General features: G+C 35.3%; 1 protein-coding gene across 1 annotated transcript in view; it reads left to right on the forward strand.

Annotated features, from left to right (window-relative positions):
* The first annotated feature begins 11,442 nt into the window (after positions 1-11,442).
* THSD7A (thrombospondin type 1 domain containing 7A) overlaps positions 11,443-17,755 on the forward strand; it is a 496,180-nt gene continuing 489,867 nt past the window's right edge. The window contains exon 1 of the mRNA XM_015134011.3: positions 11,443-11,941. Coding sequence (XP_014989497.3) covers positions 11,764-11,941 — 178 coding nt within the window. The 5' untranslated portion in view covers positions 11,443-11,763. The remainder of the gene's footprint in view (positions 11,942-17,755) is intronic.

Below are 17,755 nucleotides of genomic sequence, written 5' to 3' on the forward strand. Positions count from 1 at the left end.
GCAACCACATTAATATAAATAGCTAACTTATGATCAGGAACATAGATGTCAGAAGACAGTGGAAGCTCATACTCAAAATACTGAAATACCAAAAAGTTGTCAACCAAGAAATATTTATCTAACAAGACCATGCTTCAAAAATGACAGTGAAATAAAGAAATTGTCAGATAAGCGAAGTCTGAGAAAATTCATTCCTAGCAGACCTACTTACATGAAATACTAATGGAAACCTATAGGTCTGAAAGAAAGTGAAACCAGACAGTAACTCTAATCCACAGGAATAAATATAAAGCATCAGAAATGGTATGTATAGTACACATAAAAGATTTTATAAATTTATATTTTCTCTTAACATCTCTAAAAGATGTAAGATTTTATGCAGCAATATTTATAACACTTTTTTTGTTAAGGTTATAACATACAGATCACAGAACAGAGAGGAGGAAAAGGAGTAATAGTGGGTAATAATTCTCTGTCTTGTAGGAATAAGTTAATAATATTCTGAAATAGCTGTGAAAGGATGAGGTAGATAACTGTAGTCCATAAAGTAACCATTAAGAAGTTCATAGGTATTTAAATGTAATTTATTTTTTTAATTCCAAAGGGCAAAAATGGTATGCTAAAAAGTACAAAAGAAGGTATAACAGAAGAAAAGAGGAACAAAACAGTTATGATATGTAAATAGATATTCATAGCAGCACTATTGATAATAACCAAACAGTAGAAACAATCCAAATGTACATGAACTGACTAATGGTTAAAGAAAATTTGGTTTACCCATACAATAAAATATTATTCAGACTTAAAAAGCAATGAAGTACTGATTTTTGTTACACTATTAATGAACCTTAAAAACTTATGCTACATGAAAGAAACCATTCACAAAGGCCACATATGATATAATTCAATATATATAATTCATATATATATATATTTCAATATATTCAATATATATAATTCACATATATATAATTATATATATATATTTTTCAATATATATATATTCAATATATATAATTCACATATATATAATTCATATATAAAATGTCCAGGTAAATCACAGAGACAGAAATTGGATTAAGGGTTGTTGCAGTCTGGAGTAAAGGGAGAATGGGAGTAACTGATAATAAGTTTGGAATTTGTTTTTGTTTTAATGGAAAAGTATGAAAATTATATGATGGTGATGATATGCAAATCTGCGAATAAGACAGTAAATTGTATACCCTAAACAAAATTATATCTAAGTCAAGCTGTTATTTAAAAATGATATAAGACAAATAGAGAGTAAAGACCAAAATGATAGATGTAAGTCTAACCATATAAATAATTATATTAAATGAACGAACTATGGGGAAGGTGGGATCCTCCAACAATTATGTTTCCACAAAAACATCGATTTGAAACACTATCCATAAATGAAAATACCTTCACAATTGCAAAAAAAAAAAAAAAAAAAAAAAAACAACAACAACAAAAAAACACAGTGAAGGGTTACAACACCTGGATGAAGCATGGAAATAAGAAAAGACATATTGCAGAGGATCAGAAGGATAGTTTTGCATTACCTGCAGTACCCCTTCACAACCCTGGGCAGCATAGTGTAGAGAGAAACATTGTCCACTTTGGAGAAAGAGAGGAAAATGAGCTCAGGACTTTGCCTTGGACCACAATACCTGAGCCCCCAGAGTAAACCCAAGCATTTGGCAGGCTCCCATGGTTCCAGACTCCAGGTCAATACCTGCAAACTGAGTTTCCACATCCACCCCAGCACCAGATAAGACCCCACAGTCCTACACTTCAGGCCCGCACAGAGAACTTTATCTCCAGTTTGCATCACTGCTGAACCAACTTTGGCTACCCCTGGTTTTAAATGTCTCACAGTGTCAGAATTTCCCAGTGGCTCCGGGCTCTGGGCCTGCCCCAGCACCTTGCCAGTTCCAGTGCGCATGGGCTTCAGGCCAATTCAGGGGATAAAAGCTTAGGCCCACATGGATTCAGGCTCCAGATCTACCTGCCTGCTGGCCTAGGCATCAGTCCAGCTAGTCCTGACTCCAGCAAGAAGCCTTTTCATGGGACACATCACACAATCTGACTAGACTTTCTGAATGACCTGTTGAAGGGCTTTTCTGGACAAAACCAGTCTGAAAAAGCTGGAATATGTATCTACTTCTTCAAATGATCAGACAGCAACAACTGACCACAAAGACCAAGGCAATCAGAGAAACATGACATCACCAAAGGGACAAAATAAAGCATTGGTGACTGACCCTAAGGAAATGGAGATATATGAACTGCCTGACAGAAATTCAAAGTAGCTGTTTTAAGAAACCTCAGTGAAATTCAAGAAAATACAGAGAAACAATTCAATGAAATGAAGGATTAAATAAATGACCAGAATGATAAGTTTAGCAGAAGGATTGAAATAATAATTTTTAAAAATAGAAATTCTGGCTAAAAATTACAACAAATAAAATTAAAAACACCATAGAAAGTATCAACATCAAAACTGTTGAAACAGAAGAAAGAACCTATACACTGAAAGACAGTCGATTTGAAAATGTACAGTCAGAGGTGAAAAAAGGAAAAAGAAATGAAGAACGCCTATGGGATTTTTTAGACAATATCAAATAATAATCTTACTAATCTGTGTTGTTCAAGAGAGAGAAGGTAAAAATCCAGGGGTAGAAAGCATATTTAAAGAAATAATAGCAGAAAATCTTTAAAGCTAGAGAAACTTACAAATATCCAAGTACAAGAATGTGGTACAGGAAGGTCAAAGGTCTCCTATCAAATTAAATGTAAACAGGATGACTCCCAAAACATATTATAATCAAACTGTCAAAAATCAAAGATAAAGTATCCTGAAAGCTGCAAAAAAAAAAAAAAAAAAAAAAAAAAAGACAGGAAAAGAAAACAAAAACTTGTGTCAGAGTTCCAATATAACTAGCAAGAGATTTATAAGCAGACAGCTTACACGCCAGGAGGAAGTGGGATAATATATCGAAAGTACTAAGGAAAAAAACTGCTAATCAAGAATACTGTGATTAGAAAATTTATCCTTCAGATGTGAAGTATAGATAAATAATTTAACAGACAAACCAAAGCTGAGGGAGTTCATCACAACCAAACTTGTCCTATAAGAAATTCCAAAGAGAGTTATACAAGTAAAAGAACAGAACACTAAGGAGTAACATAAAAACATCTAAAAGTACAAAATTTTCTGGTAAAATAAATACACAGTCAAATTCAGAATACTCTGATATTGTAACGATTGTATGTAAATCATTTATATCTTTAGTATGACAGTTAAAAGAAAACTATTAGAAAGTAGTAATATCATCCATAAATTTTAGGACATCAGCATTTTAAAAATACATAAATTTACGCCAGGTGCGGTATAGCTCACACTCGTAATCCCAGTACTTTGGGAGGCTGAAGCGGGCAGATCATGAAGTCAAGAGATTGAGAATATTCTGGCCAACATGGTGAACACCTGTCTCTCCTAAAAATACAAAAATTAGCTGGGCACGGTGACATGTGCCTATAGTCCCAACTACTCGGGAGGCTGAGGAAGGAGAATCGCTTGAACCCAGGAGGCAGAGCTTGCAGTGAGCTGAGATAGCACCACTGCACTCCAGCCTGGTGACAGAGTGAGACTCCATCTGAAAATATATATATATAATACATATAACATATATTTATATACATGTATATACATATTTATATATACATATATAAATTGTGACAACTTTAAAAAATCAAAATTGAGGGTAGATTAAAAGTATACTTTTTTGTTTGGTTTGGTTTGGTTTACAATCAAAGTTGTTCTCAGCTTGAAAAATATTTTTGTAAGCCTGATAGTTACCACAAACCAACAATTTATAGTAGATGCACTAAAAATAAAAAGTAAGGAATCAAGGAATATCATTAATGAAAATAATTTAACCACAATGGAAGACAGCAAGAGAGGAAGAAGGGAATCAATGATATGAAACACCTAGAAAACAATTTTGGCAGTACTAAGTTCTTACCTATCAAAAGTTGCCTTGAATGTAAATCAATTCAACTTTCCAATCAAATGGCATAGAATGTTTGAGTGCATAATATAACAAATCCCAATTATATGAGTCTTAAGGGTACACATAGGTTGAGTAAAGAAATGGAAAAGATATTTCTTGCAAATAAAAACAAGAAAAGAGCAGGAGTAACTATACCTGTATCAGATAAAATAGATGTAAAGTCAAAACTATAAAAAGAAACAAAGAGAAAATGAAGGTTATTATATAATATTAAAAACCTCAGTTCAGCAAGAGGATATAATAGTTGTAAATATATATGCACTCAACATTGGAGCACCTAAATATGTAAATCAAATATTAATATAACTGAGAGAGACTACAATACAATTAAAGTAGGGGCCTTCAGCACCCCACTTTCAGCAATGGACACATTATCCAGACAGAAAATCAATAAGAAAACATTGGACTTAAACTATACTCTAGCCTGAATGGACTTAACAGAGATAAACAAAACATTCCACCCAGTAGCTGCAGAATACATAGTCTTCTCAAGTTCATATGGAGTACTCTCCAAGACAGAACATGTTATGCCAGAAAATGAGACTTAACAGACTTAAGAAGATTTAAATAATATCAAGTGTCTTTTCTGACTACAATGGAATAAAGAACAAACAATAATATAAAGAACATTAAAATTTGTAAATGCATGGAAATTAAACAACACATTCCTGAACAATTGAGTCAATGAAGACATTAGAAGGGAAATTAAAGAAACTTGAGACAAATGAAAATGGAAACAGAACACATTAAATCTCATAGGATTTGGCAAAAGTAGCCCTAAGAGGGAAGTTTATAGTTAAGTATAATGTTAGCTATGGGTTTGTCATGTATACAGCATATATGTGCTTATTGTGTTGAGATATGTTCCTTCTATACCTAATTTGTTGACAGTTTTTATCATGACAGGATGTTGATTTTATCAAATGCTGTTTTCTATATCTTTTTAGGTGATAATATATTGTTGACCTTCATTTTATTGAGGTGATATATCACTTTATTGATTTATACATATTGAGGCATACTTTCATCTCTGAGATAAATCCCACTTGACTGTGGTATATTATTTTTGATATGTGGTTGGAACTAGCTTGCTATTATTTTGTCAAGAATATTTGAATCTCTGTTTATCAGCAATATTGCTCTGTAGTTTTCTTTTGTTGTTGTGTCTTTGTCTAGTTTGGGTATTAAGATAATGCTATATTCATAGAATGAGTTAGGAAGAATGTTTTCATCTTCAATTTTTTGAAAGAGTTTGACAAGAATACCACTAGTAAAAAATGTTTAACAATATTGCTGCTACCTAGTGTCAGGGTCTTTTGATACCTTATGTACCATCTGGGATGGGATTCTTCCTCATTATAAGTCCTGCAGTGAGCAATCCATTCCCCAAACTCTGAAAAGTTCTGAAACAAAATGCTGTATATTTTCACCTGATGTTAAAATTAAGGGGTCCAATCATTTGCAGTTGATTTCTTTTTCAAACAGGTTTTTTAATGAATAAAATAGAGAAACAATGAGATTAATTTTATGTTAAACAATTTGAAATTTAAAATCTGCCCTTCCCTTATACATAAACTTACAGAACCAAACAACCAACAAAACAGTGTTTAAGAAAAAAAAAAAGGAAAGAAATGGGAAAGAAAAGAGAGAAGAAATACTAAAGCCAGAATTTGAAAAAACAAAAAGTAAAATATATAGTTACTTATAAAGATAAAAGGTGAAAATTTCTATCTTTTAATATAGGCATACCTCAGAGTTATAGAGAAATCAGTTTCAGACTATTGCAATAAAGCAAACACAATAAAGCAAGTTATGTTAATGTTTTGGTTTCCCTAGGCATATAAAAGTTATGGTTAAGATATACTGTAGTCTATTCAGTATGCAATAGCATTATGTCTAAAAGTATACATAATTTTAAAATACTTTATTGCTAAAAAATGCCTGTGATCATCTGAGCCTTCAGCAAATTGTAGTCTTCTTGCTGGTAGTGGGTGTTGTCTTGATGTCAATAGCTGCTAACTAATCAGGGTGGTGGTTGCTGAAGGTTAAGGTGGTTATGGTTCTTAAAATAAGACAGCAATGAAGTTTGCTACATTGATGGACTCTCTTCCTTTCATGAAAGCTTTCTGTGTAATATGTGATGCTGTTTGATAGCATTTAAACCACAGTAGAACTGCTTTCAAAATTGGAGTCAATCATCTCAAATCCTGCCACTGCTTTATCAACTAAATTTATGTAACATTCTAAATCCTTTGTTGTCATTTAAACACTCTTCATAGTATCTTCACCTGAAGTAAATTCCATTTCAAGAAACTACCTTATTTGCTCATTCCTAAGAAGCAGCTCCTCATGTGTTCAAGTTTTATCAGGAGACTGAAACAATTGAATCACATCTTTAGATTCCACTTTCAGTTCTAGTGCTCTTGCTTTTTTAACCACATCTGTACTGACTTCCTCCAGAGAATTCTTGAACCACTAGAAGTCATTCATGAGGGTTGAAATCAACTTCTTTCAAACCTGTTAATATTTATATTTTGACCTCTTCCTATAAAACATTAATGCTCTTAAAGGTATCTAGAATGGTGAACCCTTTCTAGAAAGTTTTCAAGTTACTTTGCCCAGATTCATTAGATGAATTATTATCTAAGGAAGCTTAAGCCTTACAAAATATTCCTTAAATAATGACTTGAAAGTCAAAATTACTCCTTGAACCATGGGCTGCAGAGTTGATGTTGTATTATCAGGTATGAAAGCATTAATATCCTGTATATCTCCATTAGAGATCTTATTTTCTGAGCAGTAGATCTCAAAAATAGGCTTAAAATATCCAGTAAACCATGCTATAAAGAGATGTGTAGTTATTCAGCTTTATTGTTCCCTTTGTAGAGCACAGGCAGAATAGATTTAGTACATTCTGGAGGGCCCTAGAATTTTCAGACTGGTAAGTGAGCATTGGCTTCAACTTAATATCACCAGCTGCATTAGACCCTAACAAGAGAGTCAACCTGTCCTTTGAAATTTTGAAGTCAAGCATTGACTTCTCCTCTCTAGCTATTAAAATTTTAAATGGCATATTCTTCTAATAGAAGGCTTTTTTGTTTATGTTGAAAATTGATTGTTTAATGTAGGTACTTTCATCTGTTTGTGTTGAAAATTGTTTAATGTAGCTACTTTCATCAGTGATCTTAGCTACATCTTCTGAATAGCTTGCTACAGCTGCTTCACCTTGCAATTTTGTTATGAACATGGCTTCTTTCCTCAAACTTTATGAAACAATCTCTGCCAGCTTCACACTTTTCTGCAGCTTCCTCATGTCATTTGGTCTTTATAGGTTTAAATAGAGTTGGGACCTTTCTCTGGATTAGGCTTTGGCTTAAAGAAATGTTGTGGCTGATTTGATCTTCTATCTGGATCACTAAAGCTTTCTCCATATCAGCAATAAGGCTGTTTTGCTTCCTTTCATATGTGTATTTGCTGCAGTAGTACTTTTAATTTCCTCCAAGAACTTTCTTTTGCATTCAAAACTTGGCCAACTGGTGCAAGAGGCCTAGCTTTTGGCCTACCTTGGCTTTTCAACTGCCTTCCTCAATAAGCTTAATAATTTCAGGCTTTTGATTGAAAATGAGAGACTTGTAATTCTTCTTTTCACTTGAACACTTAGAAGCCATTGTAGGGTTATTAATTAGCCTAATTTCAATATTCATGTGTCTCAGGGAACAGGGAGGCCCAAGGAGACAGAGAGATAGGGAAACAGCCTGTCAATGGAGAAGTCAGAATACACAACAACATTCACTAGTTTGTTATTTTATATGGGCACAGTTTGTGGTGCCCCAAAATAATTACAACATTAACATCAAATATCACTGATCACAGATCACCATAGCAGATACAATAATAATGAGAACATTTGAAATATTATGAAAATTACCAAAATGTGATAGAGACATGAAGTGAGCACTTCATGTGGGAAAAATTATGTTGATAGACTTGCTCAATGCCAAGTTGTCACAAGCCTTAAATTTGTTAAACAAACAAATAGACAAAAATATCTGTAAAGCGCAGTAAAATGAGGTGAACCTATAAACTGGTGGGTGGGTGTCAGGGAAGGGGAGGAGAGAAAGAAGCCCAAAATAAATTTTGTCTCATCCAAATCTTGGTCAAGTGTGACACCTAGAGGTTGCACAAATAGAATTCCTTTGGGTATTTTTTATTTTTTAGGATGCAAAATGTATTTATGTGGAGAATTATTTTTAAGGTTTTATTTCAAAATGGACATCTTTAGATAATTTCATATGTAATACTATCAATAAATAACTATATTTCTTCACTTTTTATTATAATTATAAAACTGATGATGTTAAAAGTTGTTTCCCTTTCCATCAAGAAACTGAAAATTTCCTAATTGTTTTAAAATGCTGGTACTAATGATTAAAAGTCATTGTCATCAATCTCATGGGTTGTAATATATATTTATATGCTTATGTTCTAATAAAAGAGAAAATAGATATATATAGGTATGTTCACATCCTTACCTCTGGAGTTTAGAAATGATAGCAAAATTAATATAGGCAGAATAAAGACACTTATCACATGCGAGGTGATAAGTTTAGAATTTTTTCATTTCTAAATATTAAAAAATGCTTTGCATTTGTCATTCATTGGTTTGGAAAACTTTTATCGCACTGGCTCATTAATATTTGAACAGTTCTCCATGAAAAATGATGAACGATTTACTTCATGGCAGGCTGTACAGATGGTCAAGTTAATCTGCATCCTTGAGACTTCTCATGACTAAATTTTGACATCACGTCATTAAACATTTATGTATTATTATTTATGTCATATTCTAGGAAACAAATATTACTATGTTTTGCTATCTCTTGCCATCTATCAGTTTTATTGATAGGATTTATCTACCTAGACACTATACCTTTCACAAAGGAACATGTATCAGAATACATACATCACTTTTGTCTCCTCAGAGACCCATACATTTTTGTCCTCAAGTGCAATAATGACATTGTTATGAACAAATGTGTGGCAGGTGTGGAGACAAATGTTTATATGACTTGGATTCTCTAACCTTGCTCAGAGATGTCTTTGCTGATAATTGTGTGTGTTTGTGTATGTGCTTGTGCGTGTGTAACTCCTAGGCCTTGTGTACATTGAAATTGAAAAAAGGAAACCAATTGTTGGCTATTTTGAAACCCTACTGCAGAACATATCACCATAATTGTGTATCGTAAATGGCAGTAAATTTGAACCTAGAAATTGACCCTGTATAATGCTTGAATTTGTAGCTATGATGTTTACACTCTTGACAAGTTGAGTTATTATTATACCACCATGGGTAAATATAAAGATCAGAATCTTAAAATTTCTTTTGACAATAAGCTATTAAGTATAGTGTGGGATGGCTTTTTGAAGGGCTAGGTAATTACCTTGCACATTAACTTAATTCCTCAGATTCTCTGTCCTCTGTTACATAATGAATTCCCACTTGGTGAATTGACTGGCGCTTCCCACGAATGCGTAGAATGGGCTGCTGTTAGCAGAGTATGTCTAGTTTGAAATCCTTCCTGTGCCAGAGTTAGAGGATTTCAAGGTTTAGGGCACTAACAATAGCTGAAAAATACAAGCAGAAACGATGGGAAAATGATTCCTTGTGGAGTGGACAAGGAAATTTTCCTGAAACGACAGAACCCGGGAAGCAATAGCAGGTCCCTTTTTCTTCTGCGGTTTAACTGCTAAAAGAAGTGATCCTTCAGGGAACCGTACATTAGTTAGGATCAGGCTTCCTTTTTATTCCTTATCAACCTATAATCTTTTGATTGTTGCCTGTTTTCCACCAGTGAAGAAATAGTAAGCCACACTAGCTTATCTCTCCTAATCACAGACTCACAGAGCTAGGGCTCTCTGAGCTTTTAATTCCTTCTTAGAGGCCTAACAGAGTGGAAAGTAAACAAAGACCAAATTTGCAACCTTCAACGTAGCTAATTTCCTCTGATGTCAGAATACTTAAACAGGCAGGACCTGGGAATTATTTGATCAAACCTGTTTTTAATCTAATGCATGCAGAAGGGCTGTGTCTGGAAGGCTCTGCAAAATGACAAGGGTCCCAGGAGAGCCTTATGGAAGGTTTCCTCTTTCAGAAACAGTAGCTTCCTCATTTTAAACTCTTGGGTAGCTGTGTTGGAGTAAATTCATAAAAAGTAGTTTTCCTGCTTTTAAAATTTTATTTTATTTGCCTGAAAATTGCTGATGGGATAATAGTTTTCTTTGGCTTTCCATGTGCTGAAATTTTAATGGTTAAATGCCTACTATTTTAGCTTTACTATGAAATGAATTAATAATAAAAGATATTATTATTGGCTAAAGGGAGAATGAGAAAGGATAAAGCATTATCTGACTTCACACACGTTCTTCTATTACTACTGGTAGAAGAAAGTGGAAACACAAAGGACAAAATATGCAAACACATGTGGTTCTTTATTTAGATGGTGACAGGCATTTTGCTACAGTAAGAGTTAAGGTAAATTGGTGTCAGGGAAATTTTAAATGAAGAATTTACTAATTCCAAGATATCCAGACAGCATGACTGACTCAGTTTGACCTTTAATTTGACTCATAACTATCTGAATACTTAGAAGTAGCATATTTTTGAGAGAAAGAAGTAGATGAAGGGACAGAACTCTATACCTGAAATATAATTTTAATTTTAAGGGTTTTTTTTTGTACAATTGTATTTATGTAATTAGGTAGCACTGGAAATACTCATTAAATACTAATTCAGTTTTAAAGGTTATTAAAAGACAATTTAATTTGTCACAGAGCATCAGTATTGCTCATATTTTTATTGAGAGTAGATTAAGTTGAAAACAACATTTAAAGAAGTGTTTAAGTACATTTTTACAAGTAAACATTTCTGCTCTCGTGTTTTTACATCTGATCTCAAATACTGCTCCCCACACAAAGTAATTCAGAAGCCATGGCTTAAAAATAGATAATAAACACTGATGCTTTGTGTAAATACGTACTAAGAATAACATGCCACTAGATCTAGCGTTTGACTCCTTGGATGACAGTGAATATCAATGCCTGTTATTTGTCATTCTGAAATCTGCCGGGTGATGATTCTTTTTATTGGTGCATCCTTCCAAACATATTTCATCGCACCATGTGCACAGGAGTTCTTTAGGCGGGTATGTCGGAACTGGGTGTCGCCTGGCTGGCCCCTCTCCCCTTTGCTCGCTCCCTTTCTCGCCCTAGCGCTCTCGCCTCCCTCTGCCTCCAGCCCCCTCTGCTCCTTTGGGCTCACGCCCCCCTCCTCCCCTTCCAGCTGGCGGGGGCTGCGCTGCCTCCCAGACCTAGCAGACCTGCTCAGTCAGCTGGGGCCCCCTGAGGACAGTTGCCTCCGGAGCCGCCAGGACCTGCCATTCTGCGCGGAATGGCAGCGGCAGCAGCATCCCCGCCAGAGGCGGCGGCGGCGGCGGCGGCCACGGCCACCACCGCGGACGCTATTGTTCCCTGGTGTTAGACGCACTCTCCCTCCTTCTCATCTGAAGCGAACAATAGCAGGAAAGAGCTTTGCTTTCTGTACTCTTTGGGAAGACGTTCCAAGAGCGGAGAAAAATTCCCTGCCGAGCGCGCTACGGCTCTGGACCCTGGAGTGGCTGCGGGCGGCATGGGGCTGCAAGCCAGGCGCTGGGCGTCCGGGAGCCCGGGCGCTGCGGGGCCGCGCCGGGGCGTCCTGCAGCTGCTGCCGCTGCTGCTGCTCCTGCTGCTGCTGCTCCCGGGTGCCGCCGGCAGGGCTGCGGCACAGGGCGAGGCGGAGGTGCCCACCCTCTATCTGTGGAAAACTGGTAAGTGGGACGGAGTTACCCTTTCCCCATCTTCACATCTGGGGGCACATTAAGGAGCTGATGGGCTTCCGTAGGGACCCCGGTGCTTTTGGATGGCTCGGTTATGCTGGGATCCTAAGGTAAAAAGTATGATTTCTTAGGAAGCAAATAGGTCATGTCCGATGCAATTAGGAAAGAAAAGCATGACAACTAAGAGGCAACAGTGAGTAGCTGGAATATTTCTCTCGCAGCTCCATAATGAGGGCAACGCTGCACTTCCATAATGAAGTGCAATATTTTTAACCTCTGGATTTTCATTCTACTAGGAGTTTCTTAAACACATTTCTAGCAAAGAACAAGCAAAGAGTTTAGCCTCGGTCTTTATTGTTTAGGCAAGCAATATGCTCGCTGTCATGACATTTGTGGATATAGAGTTGAATTTGTTAACTTTAGCTTTGTGTTATGTGGGACACCCAGAAACAAGCCAAGTGAGGGCGGTTCCAACAATTAAAGGCGAATGGGGCTCCAGTGAGCCTTCCGGAAAGACTGAAAACTCAATTCTTAACTAGCGAATCGCAGGATTTTTAAAGTGTACAACTTTGAGGATGTCTGGATTCAAACTTTCCCTTCCTTCCTTGAGAATTATTTTGCTTTGTTTTTCAACCACCCAACAATAGCAGCTACTAACTGCCCATCAGTACCCCCTGGCAAAGTGCTTGGAGGTTCTGGCGGGGGCCGTGACAGGCAGGAAAACAATGCGAAGTGAAGCATTACTAACCCCTTTTCTGCGGGCTCACTTTCTCTGTCCATTAAAAAAACATTGAGAATTCTTTAGCGGACCTAAAACTTCACATGTTCGTAGGAATAAAGTGGGAAAAGATTATCCCCGTTGCTTAGAGCTAGGGGTAATTTAAGAATAACTCGGTCATGCCAAACATTAAGAGAATGTTGTAGTTGAAAGGGAAAGTATGTGTTCGTCATGGGGTTGCAAACAAGTTTCAGGGAGTGGGTCTCTTCCTGCTTCAACCCATCTCTGTACCACTGCTGAAGAGACAGCTCAATTTATTCTACGATTGCATCAATATCGATATCTGAAATTTTTAAAGAAGTTGCAGCTATCTAGACATTTAGTAGGGAGATTAAACAGAAACGTATTTAAAGTCAAAGTACACAATTTGTCTTAGAATATTACATGAAACACTTACACATTTTTAAAAGCAAGATTATTCTCGCTAACATCTTAAGTTTGCAGATCCATTGAGTAATGAATTCAAATAAAATAAAACTAATTTATTTCAATTTGAAACAAAGAGTTGAAGATCTCTAATTTAGCCTAAGCTAGGGTTTTACCTGTTAAAAACACATTCATAATGACAAACATTAATCAAATTATAATTTACCGTTAAATGGTATCATATGGATGCTTGGGAAGAGCTTCTTAGGTAAGTCAGTGTAAGATAAACTAGTACTTGCCTAGTTGAAATTTATACTAGCAAAGTAACAAGAGCCAAGCAATAATTCAGATGGAAAACAGTCCAGCCAACATTCACTGTACAGCATCTGAGGTGTTAATATATGTCATCATAAATGTCACGGAAGGAACACAAGCCAATAAACAGCTTAAAATAGTGGGAAGCTCTCAGAAACAATGGTATGGAGACCTTGATTCCAGTGCCAGTCCCAGCTCTTGCCAGCTATAGGAATTTTGGCAGTTCACCTAACTTTTGACCCTTAGTTTTCTCAACTGCATGTACATGTGATGACACCTTAAAAAATAGTTCATTCAATTAGAAAGCAAAATAATGACTTCTTTATTATTTTTTATCAGAGGGAAAGGAGACTTTAATATGTTTGTAATGGAGTTGAAAGTAGTTCTCAGAACTAGAGAATATTTAAAGAAAAAGGATATACCATAAATGAAAATTTAGAGGTTACAGAATCACTATGTGTGTATCACTTGATGAAAATAAACAGGGAAGAAGGGAATTGGAAGAGAAAAGAGGTGAGATACTCCAAAATGTCTATTCCAATAGGGTAAGCTTGGTCTTGGTAAAGAGGATTATAGAGAATCAGATTAATGGTGAGATTATTGAATTAAAGTGATGTAGTGAAAGTTGTTACACTGGATGAAGATCTGGGACAGGAACTCAAACTGTGTATGTTACTAACATGCTGTAGAACTTTGGTAAAGTCATTAATGACTTTGGTTCTTCGCTTTCTATTTTGTAATATTCATTAAATAGATAAAATGACATCTAAGGGCCCATTTGACCCCCAAAGTGCTTCATATATATGAATACATATGTCAGATACATATATTATAAATACACACATAAATACATATATACAACAAATAAGGGTATATAAAGTTGACCCTTGAACAATGCACAGATTAGGGGTGCTGACCCACATGCACAGTGGAAAATTTATGTATAACTTTTGACCCCTCCAAATCTTAACTACTAATAGCCAACTATTGATCAGAAGCCTTACAGATAACATGAACGGTCAATTAATATATATTTTGTATGTTATATGTATTACATACTATATTCTTACAATAAAGTAAGCTAGAGACAAAGAAATGACATTTGGAAAATCATGAGGAAGAGACAGTATATTTACTATTCATTACATGGAACTGGATCATCATAAAGGTCTTTATCTTCATTGTCTTCACATTGAATAAGCTGAGGAGGAAGAGGAAGATAGATAAGGGGTTGGTTTTGTTGTTTCAGGAGTGGCAGAGGTAGAAGAAAATCTGCATGTAAGTTGAACTGCCCAGTTCAAATCATGTTGTTCAAGAGCCAACTGTACACATATGTGTATACATAATACACCCATGTGTGTATTATATATTCACATACAATAATATATTCACATACAATAATAATTACTTATACATTATATGCAATCTTAAATATGTATCTATCTATATATGCTTTATTAATCCAACTCACAACAAAGAGTTATTGAGGACCTAAAATATGTAACCATTGTGGTAAAGACTGAATGGGATACTGTCATCCCTGCTCTTGAGAAACTCATTTCTCGAGAAACTCTCGAGAAAAATTATTTAAAGTTTTAAAAAATTTATTATTCAACTGATTATAGGTTTTAGGAGAAACTCACAATTAAACAATACTATAAATACACAATTACAACATAGCATACCATACACATGAATAGAACATTATAAGAATAGAGAGGTTACTTGACTGATAAAAGAGGTGTGAAGGGTTTCAAAGATAATTTAATATATGATCTGGGTCTTGAAGGATGAGTTGGATTTTGACTAAGGAAGGACTAGAAGGCCATTCTAAGCAGAGAGAAGAAAGAAAATAAAAATGAAAAAGTACAACAGCATTCCTAGATCTGGAAGTCCCAGTAGTACACTGCACCTCAAGCCCAAGATGTTGGATAGCAATGAAAAGATTTCATGCCAATCCAGTGAGATAGGACCAGATTATCAATAAACTTTCAAACAACGGTAAGATATTGGAGTTTAACTTATAAGCAGGTGGTAGCCACTGGAAACTTTGAGCAGAAGAGTGATATTTTGTTTGTCTAGAATGAAGAGAGATGAGTTTAGAAGCTGGAAGGCCAGTGACGTGAGTTGTTGACTGAGAGACAAAGGGGAACAGAACTCCGACAATAGAAGTTATAGTGAAGAGTGAGTAGAAGAGGGTTTGAGGTCACACTGAAGCAATGTTAGCTTAGGTTTAGGGTGCAGGAGATACAGTGCTTTCCAGGGAAAGTAGGAAAATGCCATCAAGGTTTCCATTATGCCTGTAGCCAGTAATGGAGGTACAGGTATGAAAAAAGGAAGAACAGATTTCTTAGTGTTGTTAAGAAGAATATCAATTTAATTCAGATATACTGAGCTTGAGGTAGCAATGACATATTTAGACTAATATATCTCATGGGAAAATTAGTGAATGGGTGATTCAGTTTAGGAGAAGGAGTTAGGCCAAAGGTGTAAGCATGGAACTCAATAAATATATATTTCAATCCATGGGAGTGGGAGGGATCATTAAAGCAAGGAAAATATTGAAAAGAAGAGCCAGGATATTTCACAGAGAATATTGAGATATAAACGGCCAAAGTGGGAGAAAATCTAGAGGAACAGGCTAAGAAAGTATGGTCAGAAAAGGTACAAGGCAAATGACAAGATACATTAGATTAAGAAGGTATTTTATTAAGGAGATTGTGGCAAAAAGTATTTTAAAAATTTAGAAAGGCTAGGGATTCTGAAATATTTTAGAAAATATCAAGTATGTTAACTTGGTAAGATAATTCACAGTGTTTTGGGAAACATTTTAGGTATAGAGATAGAGATATAAACTTGATTGAATAAAACGCAAGATAGTAGAAAAGATATAGTATCAATAAAGTTTAATAAGTGGTATGTAAGTCTCTCTACTACAGTGTTGTTGTTTTATAAGGAGGAAAACCCCAGAATTTAAGATATTAAAATTTATTTATTAAAATATAGAAGTCTGTTGGGCAGGGTGGCTCACACCTGTAATACCATAACTTTTTAGAGGCCAAGGTGGGAGGATTGCTTGAACCTAGGAGTTCAAGTTTACAGTCAACCATGATTACACCATTGTACTCCAGTCTGGGTGACAGAGCAAGATCCTGTCTCTAAAAATTAATTAAATAAATAATATATAAAAGTTAAGATTTGCAGCACTTTTGTATCACGGTCATTTCAAAGATAACTTATCTTTGAATAATTGGAAAACATATTTCATACACACGAGGCATAGCATTCATATCACTGAAAGATGAATAACTACTGTTACTAGTAAGTGTTAATGGCATTTGCACTTTTTGTTTTTTAAGATGGAGTCTCACTCTTTTGCCCAGGCTGGAGTGCAGTGGCGTGATCTCCGTTCACTGCAACCATTGCATCCCAGATTCAAGCTATTCTCCTGCATCAGCCTCCTGAGTAGCTGGGATTACAGGTGCCTGGCACTATACTGGGCTAATTTTTGTATTTTTAGTAGAGACTGGGTTTCACCATGTTGGACAGGCTGGTCTCGAACTCCTGAACTCAGGTGATCTGCCCGCCTCAGCCTCCCAAAGTTCTGGGATTACAGGGACATTTGCACTTTTTATTATTCTAGCATATGAGATTGTTTCTATAATAATTATGGTTAGTTATATTCACTTGGCAATTCCAAATTAAGAGTGCCAATGAATTAAGCAAAATGCAACAGACTTAGCATTAATCAGACAAAAATATTGAATACATAAACTTCTATCAACTTCTGTCGTAGATATATTTTCAAAAATATCTTAATGAGTTAATTGAATTTATTTTCATAATGATGAAATTATATTGAAATCCAATAAACATGTACATAATAGCCATTATTTAGAATTCAGGTGATAGGGTATTTACAAGTATGTGTTTTCTGTCAAGGAGTATACTCACATTAAACACTTTTGAACTGGATTCATGTAATGCAAGACATTGCCATTGTTGACAGTCACTGTGTCCTTTACACAGTAATTGCATTAAAATTATGCTTTTGTTCTTCAACTTTAGTAAAAACAATGTTATCTTTTTTTAACTTTTGTGTACTTATGCTAATAGTACTTATTACTCTGCATAAAACATTTAATTCTACCTATCTTTAATTAACAAAGTAGAGAGGGATATCATTCCAGGTAGTCATAATATCAGGTGGCATTATCCTAGCCCAAGTGTTTTGAACTTAAACTGTTCTTACAATTTACTTTTATTCAGAATGTCACATCATTTTCTCATTTCATGAATGAGAAGGATGGAATAGGGTAGAGAGAGCATGGGTGTCAACATTAATC

This window comes from Macaca mulatta, chromosome 3 (assembly GCF_049350105.2).
Source record: "Macaca mulatta isolate MMU2019108-1 chromosome 3, T2T-MMU8v2.0, whole genome shotgun sequence".
Taxonomy (NCBI): domain Eukaryota; kingdom Metazoa; phylum Chordata; class Mammalia; order Primates; family Cercopithecidae; genus Macaca; species Macaca mulatta.